This window comes from Lycium ferocissimum, chromosome 6, assembly GCF_029784015.1.
Source record: "Lycium ferocissimum isolate CSIRO_LF1 chromosome 6, AGI_CSIRO_Lferr_CH_V1, whole genome shotgun sequence".
Taxonomy (NCBI): Eukaryota; Viridiplantae; Streptophyta; class Magnoliopsida; order Solanales; family Solanaceae; genus Lycium; species Lycium ferocissimum.
The window spans coordinates 60457723-60467484 of NC_081347.1; the positions used below are offsets into that span (position 1 = coordinate 60457723).

The 9762-nt window shown below is 34.5% G+C and overlaps 1 protein-coding gene across 6 annotated transcripts; it reads left to right on the forward strand.

The window, feature by feature from the left end:
• Positions 1-543: 543 nt before the first annotated feature.
• On the forward strand, positions 544-5682 carry LOC132059929 (putative zinc finger protein At1g68190). Of its 6 annotated transcripts, none has more exons than XM_059452773.1 (6): positions 544-638; positions 1507-2041; positions 2721-3038; positions 3877-4101; positions 4988-5262; positions 5373-5682. In XM_059452773.1, exons 2-6 carry the CDS (start codon positions 1556-1558, stop codon positions 5512-5514), a joined length of 1446 nt encoding a protein of 481 aa, XP_059308756.1. In that variant the 5' UTR covers positions 544-638; positions 1507-1555; the 3' UTR covers positions 5515-5682. The 6 variants fall into 6 exon arrangements, with proteins under 6 accessions (XP_059308756.1, XP_059308755.1, XP_059308753.1 ...); XM_059452772.1 differs by having other exon boundaries at positions 551-743; positions 1477-2041; XM_059452770.1 differs by having other exon boundaries at positions 551-743; positions 1480-2041.
• The last annotated feature ends 4080 nt before the right edge of the window (positions 5683-9762 follow it).

Sequence of the window (9762 nt, forward strand, 5' to 3'; positions counted from 1 at the left end):
AGTGTTGGAATGAAAGAGAAGGAAGAAGAAGACATAAAAAATAAAATAAAAAATCGTAAAATTAAGCTCTTCACGCGCCTGTTTTGTGTGAAGGTCACACAATTTTTCAACTCAGCGAAAAACGCCTAAACGAACCATCGATTCTACCCGAGGTGTCAAATGGAACAAAGGTCACTTGAGGTGTTGAAGTGAAAAGTGGACGACTACGTACGATGTCGACGACGGTTTGGCCAAAATTTAAAATTAAACTCATAAAATTTAAATTCTAAATTCTATGTGATTCTGATTCGTACGGTCACATTTCTCCACTGTAAGCAGTCATATCTGATCTGTTACTCCTAACGTGGCAGCTTTCTATTCGCTTTATCTACCAGCTATTGGATCACTCCACTTCACATGCAAACTCTACTAGATAACACTTTTGGGTCCCACTTGTTAGCTGAAGTATTGTTCCACCTCAGATAAACACATCCACAAAAATGCCACGTCATACCAAAAAGTTAAATGCCACTTTTGTCTTTCTTGGCTTAGTGAGAGAAAAGTAGATAACGAGAATAACATAATGAAAAGTGTACATCATGAGAAGTCCAAATATGATCATGGATGATAAGATACATATTCTTGTGACTCTCCTCCATGTACCCCCTTACCCTTAAGTCCCTTTTTTCTCTCTTTCTAAAACAATTTTCTAATTTATTTTTATTGCTGAATCAAGAAATTTGACTTCTTGCAAACAATCACAGGTTATATTTACTTTACTTAAATTTGTTTCTAAGTACCATGATTAGTAGAAATTTAGTGTCTAGGCAATAATTGGGCTAGGAAATTGCATTCAAGAAACAATTGATGTTACTATTAAGTGTACTGGTTTGGCTAACATATACTGGAATTTTGTTCTTGCTTTACTAGTGCTTCTTGTTAGTTTCATTGAGGAGGCCTTGAAATCTTTTGTAATGTTTATTAGGATAATAGCCTACTGGAGAGTGAATAATTTGATTATCTATAAAGGGGTTGCTGATTGGTGCTTTGTGAAAGTGTGAATTGTTTGATTATGCATAATGCGGTATTCCACTACCGGATTCTGGCCAAGGGAATTAGGTACAAGTCTCTCTAGGGGTTTGGTATACTTGGACATATTAGGGATTTCCATTCATCACTGGGAATGTTTTGTTGATAGGAACAGACAACTAATCCAACATTTAGCTTATGTTCTTGCATTGATTTCTTTGTACAATTGTTATTTGTTGAAGTTCATGGTTCCTACAATGACCAATAATTTGGTTCACAATCAAATATTTATAGATAATTAGTAATATTTTAATACATATGCGGGCTCTAGCTACTCGTTTTCCGTAAAACCGCAGGTTACTCTCTGGATCTGCCCCTGAATTCTGCAGTGATTCTAAGAAATTTCCTGATAGAGATCTAGCACAAAAGCATCGTATTATGAACTGAAATTTATCCGTTTTACTTTAGGAGGTTTTAGAAGAAATTTTCCTGATAAAGATCTAGATGTGCAGAACAAATATTTTGAGGGTCGTGCTGATTTGTAAAGATGGAAATGGAGAAAACATGTGAATTTTGCATGTTATTGAAGCCAGTGGTGTATTGTGAGGCAGATGCAGCACACCTTTGCCTTTCCTGTGATGCTAAGGTTCATTCAGCTAATGCCCTCTCTAACCGGCATCCTCGTACCCTTGTCTGTGAGCCCTGTGGATTCAATTTAGCTTATATTCAATGTTCAGATCATCAAATGTTCATGTGTCGTGACTGTGACCGCCGCCATCATGATGATCTCTCTTCTCAACACCAGAGAAAAGTGATCACTAGTTATATGGGGTCTCCTTCTGCAAAAGATTTGGCAGCATTATGGGGTTTTGGCTTGAAAGATTTGGAAAATACTCCACCAGATCAGTTCATCTCAACAGCGAATGGAAAAGTAAATGGAGCTAAGGTCACTCCAAAATTTGTTAAACGGTCTCACTCGTCAGCTGGAGGCTCAGCAAAATCAGAAGTGGGATCAACTAGTAACTACACTAAGGTAGATAGTACTCCCTCCGTCCCAATTTATGTGACGCTCTTTCCTTTTTAGTCAGATTAAAGAGAATAACGCCTCTATAATTAGTAACAATTTAACTTTAGACTTCCCATTTTACCCTTCATGAGATGATACACAGAAATCTATGGCTTATTTTGGATCACAAGTGTCACAAGTTTTTCTTTCATTCTTAAACTTCATGCCCAGTCAAACACCTTCATATAAGTTGGGACACAGGGAGTAGCAACCAAATGCCTATGGCTATGCTGCTTTTTCCTGAAATCTTGACTTGACATATTAAAAATTTTACATCATTTTTTTTTCTTTTGACTAGAATATCCGATAGAAAATTGATGATTTCTGGAGAATTGCATCCGGGATAGTTGTGAATAGGCATACTTAATATAGAGATTTGTTCAGATTTTGGCTTAGTCATGAATATTTACACTACCAAGAAAAGCTGGAATTTCGTCGCTAACAGAATTTTCTGATAATCTGTTGCTAATCCGTCGCTGAATAGCCAATGGTTAATAAGGTCAAATTAAATAATAAAGTCCTTCTACTTTCTTCATAGATAATTTTGTTGAAATCATGGTTTCAAGTATATCAGGTTCTTTTTTATGTTCTATCAAAGTCATCTATGGCATACTTACCTCTATGGTCACTTGCTTTATTGCTTTAGGCGTTTTGCTTGCGTAAACGGCGGGAGAACACTTCTCTCATTTTACAGCAGATTCTTGACTTGGAAAGACTTCAGCTTACTGAGGGCACTAACAATTTAACAAATGGAGAAAGTAAAAATAATCTTTCTTCACTGAAAAATGGTGCATCGTGGGATATGCATAACAAATTTGATCGCTTGCAGAAGTCACTTGATCTTGGCCCTGAACTTCAGGATTGGGGCAGTACTCATGAGAGTTCAGTTGCTGAATCTTTTCCATTATCGTTGCCTGATGGAGATTCGTTCTGGGAATGTAAAAGTCCGGTTCAGAGTAGTCAGGTCTGCTGCCACTCTCTGTCATTCTCTCCCTTATCCCACTTCACACATTTAAAGTTTTATTTGCATGTTCCATGAAACACTCATGGCTGATAACAAATCATGCCTCACCCCAAATCGGGAAAGTAACAAGAATTTCTAAAAGCTTCTTGAGCTAGGATAATATGTTTAAATTAGATGCTTCCCTAGGATTGGACCTATACTAAGATAATTTGGTTCCTCAACAAAAGGTTCCATTTTGCTCAGCTGCAGCAAATATAAGAGCATGTCAGGTTATTGGAAGATATAGCGTAGAAAAATGTGTATATTGTTCCATAACACAAGTAAAACTTCTTTCCTAGTTTACTCGACCGATTTCCATTTATCTTTTTTCTATTGACTTGACTCCTTTCCCTAAATATGAAGTTTTACATCTCTAGTAATTCCAAATGACATAAAATTATGACATACTTTGGCCTTGATATATTTTCTTTATATCAAATTACTGTAATTTCACTAGTTACAAGTAACATTAAAGAATATAGGCTGAAGTCTAGTAGTATAATATATAAATTCACTTTGGTAGCACCATGGACTGTGATCAATCTTCACATTGAAGTTGAGTACTTTAGAATGAAACCCTTAGAAAGGCTAAACTGCTATTTGTCTATTTCTTCTCCTCTTTCCCTTATGATTGTTCGACATGCACTGTTATAGGAGTTTAGTGGTAGAGATAATCTTTACTACTATTCTCCATTGTGATTTTCGACATGCAAATTGGTGAAAGATTAGAACTAAGATGCAATATGGTTAATGAGTTTATCTATAAACTATTAGCTTGATCATTATATGAATTCTGCAGCTTTGGCCTCAAAATTTGCAAGACCTAGGAGCTTATGCTGAACTAGAATGTTTCGACAATTCCAATATGCCTGATGTTGATTTGACCTTCCAAAACTTTGAAGAACTCTTCGGTGAGGAGCAGGATCTGAATAACACACTGCTCAAGGAGGATATGACATGCTCATATATGAATAACGATTCACCGATTGATAGATCAGATTACAGCTATGTCAAGAGGGTTAAGGTCTGCATAATTTTGTCTCAGATTGTTATGCTTACAGTATCTCGAGTATTATTTGTTCTCATTTGCGGTAACATCTGGTTTTCTTGTAAATCATTCACATGGAACTCAAATGTCCAATTTGAAATTGTCATTTTTTCATCATCAAATATTGTTCTATCCCGAATGGTAAATAATTTTAGCTTTAGACAACAAGTTTGTGTCTCTACCGGACAATCTAATGCTTTTTATAATGGAGACTCGTAAAACAATTGTTCCAGTGGCTTTCTCACATTTTTCTCCAATGTGCTAATTAAGCCTAGAAGGAAATTCTTGCTTAAGCATCTCCATCATTAAAGAGGGGATATAAATTATTTGTCTTCGATGAGAGGGAAATTTGTACCGCTTCCTTTTCGAAAGTTTGCATAAGCACAAAACTTAATATTGCAAAAACTCTGATAGCCTGTTTGACAAAGCTTCTGGGAAGTCAAATGTGCTTATTTTAGAAAGTTGAGGTGTTTGGCCAAGCTTTTAGAGAAAAATAAGTGCTTTTGAGCAATAGCAGAAGCTGTTTTTCAGAAGCTAAAAAAAATACTAGCTTTTCCCCAAAAGCACTTTTGGAACATTTGTTAAGCACAAAGTAATGCTCTAATATTGGTAAAAGTGCTTTCCGAATTGGTTAGCCGAACACAAACTGCTACCGTCCAAAGGTACTTTTCCGGAAAACACTTATGATAAAAAGCACTTTTCAAAATAGGCAGATTTTGGAAGCTTGGCCAAACAGGCTATTAAGTCACATTTTGGGGTGCAGAGTCTGAACCAACCGGAAGACCTTGTTTAACATCTATTTTCCCTTGAAATGTGGTGAAATTTTAATCATGTTATTAGAAGTTGTTTTTACTGATGACAGGACATATCAATAGCTTCATCGGCCCATACAGGACAGTCAACTCACTTTGGCCAAGGCCACGGTGAGCACATTCCCACAATCAAGGATTGTCCTCCGCCAATTAGAACAAACTTTTCATCGTTGTCCTTCTCTGCATCGAGGCTGAGCAGTGAAAGCAGTGGTAATGAGTACGTGGATTCACCCACTGCCAACGAGCAGGAGGTTTCATGTAATTCACAGATTGACAGTAAAGAGAATCTATTAGCAATGCACAAAGAAAAAAAGAAGGCTCGGCTGTAAGTACAAGTCTCTTTCTTGGTGTTATAATAGTCCATAAATGACTACTTAATAATGTCCATTTGTTGTTTGGTAGCCCTGTTACTGCATGTTTTTGTTCTGTATTCAGGTATGAGAAACAAGCACGGAATACACCTCGACGAGCTAGGACTAACTTAAAAAAGCAGCCCATAAGAGGGAGGGTCCTAAAGGCTCACAGTTATGAATCAGATGCAGTTACTATGTCCCGAAGCTTAAGTTTCCCTGGTTGAATGTGTGATAGTTGTGTACATACCATCAAGCATCACTCAGTAACTCAAGAATATCTTTCCGAACATCTGTTGTATGGCGCTCCTGTTAATTCTTTCTTCTTTACCTTGTGTAATGCCTAATTTTGTGTTCTAATAGAAAATGGGATGAATTTATCCTGTCTTTCATGTATGTGGTTATCATTATCTTAAAGACATCTTGAAAAGCACTAGTGCCACTTTCATCCCTTTCTTTCTCTTATGCTCTTTATAAGAAATAAAGTGGAGACAAAGTGATCAAACAAGTTGTTTTTAGGTTGTACTTAGCAGAAATGTTCTTTTCCTTTCTCCTGTTTCATTCTATACCTATTCCCACAGTAAATTGATGAACCACGCTGAAGTTATTATGTGTTTATTTTCATTCCAAGTCAAAAATGGCAGGTATCCATAACATAAACTGAACTTATGAATTATATATGTTTCTCCTCCACTTCTATTTCTCCCTGCCGATTCACCTGGTGCTTCGTGCAATTGGCGCTAACTCTCTTCTCAACTAAAATTAAGAGGAGTGTGCTACATTGAGATTTCAATTCGTTTGAAGACTACTTTTGTGATTGTAATGGGATTGAATTAGTGAGTTGTGCCCAACTGTGACAGCATAGATTTGTGATGATACATATGTAATGAAGGCATCTTTGATTCTGAATCTTGACAATCCCCTAGTATGAATAACCCATTCAGGATGTAATATTTGAAAGCAGTATCCTCCATGTTAAATTCGGGAAAAGATTATTCATGTTAAATGCTGCAATAACCTCCACCACCTATAAACACACGTGTTGAATTATGGTGAGTTATGATTTTTATGATCAACAAACATGACAACTTGGTTGGTTGATGCAAGCTAAAGGACCTGGTCCTGCTAGTTGGTTCTTGTATAGTACCTGAAACTTAATCCTAGCAAGAGTGGGATTTACTTTTGGGGGATATATTTCGAAATTTCTGGAATCTTACCTATCAGCCTCCTAAATAATATAGAGAATCTTGGTAGATCCTTATTGTTATTAATGAGTCCAAGTTGGTAAGCAAGTAGAGTCATCACTAAATCAATTTATGGAAAGTGTGTGACATACTTCCTTCTTCCTTTATTCTCTAGGTATGGAAGATCTTATATTTGATATAGTTTATGCCTAAACCTATGTTTGCTGACCGTATACCTATATATTAGTTGAGATTATCTTCTTGCAGTTTCACGCACTCACATTAAGAGAACATAAACGCAAGAAACAATTCCTCTGAACGAGAGATTGAACTGAAGAACCAAGATCAAACAAGTGAAGTTACTTTCAATTCTTTAACATGTCTAGATCTTATAGTAGGTGTTTTGAGTTGTAACATCGTTAGTTTATTCAAGAAGCATTACTATGAGGTTTTTCTGAGAGATCTTTTTACTTTTGGGCTAAGTGATTAGCTTGGAGGTTGTAGCTAAAGTCTTTTTTGATAGTAGGTTATTGAGTGACTAGGATTTAGTCTCATCTGTCGTAAAGAGTTTTGTAAGCGAAACTGCTCATCATTTTTTGTGAAGTTTGTTGAGAGAAATCCCTAAGGTAGGTTGTGGTTTTTACACTTCTTAAGCAAGGAGGTTTTCTATTGAAAAGTCCTGTATTATTTACTTTTATTATGTTACTTGTTGCAAGAGTTGATCAGAACGGTAATAAGAACTAGGTTTCAATACTTAAACTTATGATCATTTCAGTAGGCAAAATTTTAATAGGTCGAAAAATTATAAAGACACTGTTCACCACTTATTTCTAAGTGATGTACCAAACTAACAAGTAAAATTTTCACAAACAACTACTTTTAGCTCCTTCTGACAATCTATAACTACATGTTCTACATTTACAATTCGTAGCTGGAGGACCCTATATTTAGCTATTAGACGCGTCGACTTAAATATAGGATAAATATAACGGAAATACACACGCTGAGAAAACTGAAAGTGTTATATTTATGGAAATAAAATCTATTCCAATTTAAATTAAAATCAGTTTTTAATGTTCCCTGATTCACGCAAATATCCTCTCATTCCATATCGATCTCATATCTCATTCAAACAGCTAACAAGATGTTATGTTATATTGGTGGTTTAATAAGATTTGAAAAGTCTACTCTATATAAACTGATTTGACCTTTTGTTTTGGATTTACGTTTTAATAGTTGTATTTCGTATATATTTTGGCTATGTTTTAGTTGCATTTTGGTGATCCGTTAGATACTACTTATTCGGTTTTCTGTTAACTATATTTCATATATATTTTACATATATTGGGAGTGTATTTAGATGAAATTTTAACTTCGTAACACACTTCGTACATTAAAAGTGGACTTATGGAATATATCTAAGTTATATTTGCTGTATATTTCGACTGTATTTAAATGGTTAAATATACTACAAAAAATTACATTTATGGTGAAGAACAATAAACACGAATTAACTAAAGAAACATGTGAAAAAATAAAAAAAATACAAAATATAATTAAAATGCACATAAAATATAGATCTGGTTAAGTCATAGATCTGTAATAACTGAACTAAAAAATACAAACGAACTAAATATACTGAAAATACAACATAAATATATAGGTTAAATATACGGTGAAACGTAAAAATCAGTATAGAATCTTATTTTTTTTGGGAATTAGATTTGAATTATGATTGAAATTAATGAGTAGTTAATTAGAGATAAATAAGGAAGATGAACTATTGTAAAACTGATTTGAAATTGGAGGAAATTAAGGGATATTGGGCATAATGGCGTGTATTTAGGGGGATAGGAGAGAGGGACTTTTTTTTTGGCTTAAATTTACGGGTGTGGAAAGTTATCAGATGAGTGGTAAAAATGTGATAGCTATAGGAAGTAAATATGTCATATTTTAGCTACTAAATATAATTATTGTAAAGTTTAGTTATGTTCCATAAATAGGTAATAATGTAAGCTATGTCAAGTAAATTTGAGATCTAACAATTGGTATCTTAGCCGATTCTCTAATTCAGGCTAACATCTTTAATCTTTTAGAGATCCAAAAGATAAGTGCACCACTTGGATAAATGAGGGCCAGTCCACTTACACGTCTACCCTTGTTTAATGGATAGTACAATATTTGTTGGGGTTAATTTTAGACTCCTTGAAGTCTCTTCTCTTTAACCATCAATTGAGCGTATAAACTACTATTCCGTATTACTTATGATCTTCAGAAATTTTCGGGGTCTTACAATAGGTTTGGTTTGTGATACTATTAATGGCATATTAATTTTATATTATAATTCACCGTATAAATACTATGTATTAATTATTCAATAAATAATTGGGAAAATTTCAATAATGTACTATCCAGCATCAGAAATTACATCCACGTAACCATATTTTTAATTTACATCCGCATAGTTAACTTTTTATGGTATATACCATTATACATAAATATACAACTTTATATACCTACTATAAATAATGTATCCACCTTGTACAAAAGCGTATAATAATGTATAAGAGGTGTTTATATACACTTTTACACTAGTATACAATATTATACAAACTTATACAAAAGGTGTTTATATATAAGAGGAGTTTATACATACTTTTACACCGTATAAAAGTGTATAATAATATATAAGAGGTGTTATACACTCTTTTACATTATTATACAAAAAATTTCAGCCACTCACAAAATCACAATGCACAAAAAAAAAATCCGTAACTCTTTCCACACGGTGGGAGGAAATAAAGAAGGAAATGCTATGAATTATGAAGGATAAACATGGGTAACATTGACACCAATGCCAAATGACACCACCGTCAGAAAGGAGTGGAAATTGAAGAGTGCTGACTGATGAAGGGCTAACTAGCGTAAAAAATTAAACATGGGCTAAATGGATAATTATTTTGCCCTAATTGGCATAGAGTGTAAAACTCCCTAAATAATTGGGAAAAAGACAGAAATTATGGACCGGGTGAAGGTAATCCCACCCAATGGCCCAAGTTTCCTCAAACCCAATTTGTAGCCCGCCCAGCCAATTTAGTACCAAAAAAAAGCCTTTTGTGGCGACTTTGGTCGCCACTAAAAGTAGTCACTAAAAGTTCGTTGCAAAAAAAATGACTTATTGTGGCACTTTAGTCGCCACTAAACATCAAATATGTACAGAAAATGTATCAATATGTACAGAAAATGTATCATACATATAAAAAAAAGTATAATTTTTGTATAGAATACGTA

Bases quoted from the DNA above. Each gene is read 5' to 3' on its own strand.
- LOC132059929 (XM_059452773.1), top strand. From the start codon at position 1,556: ATGGAAATGGAGAAAACATGTGAATTTTGCATGTTATTGAAGCCAGTG. The intron at 2,042-2,720 runs GTAGATAGTACT...TTATTGCTTTAG, and splicing joins CAACTAGTAACTACACTAAG to GCGTTTTGCTTGCGTAAACG. The intron at 3,039-3,876 runs GTCTGCTGCCAC...TGAATTCTGCAG, and splicing joins GTCCGGTTCAGAGTAGTCAG to CTTTGGCCTCAAAATTTGCA.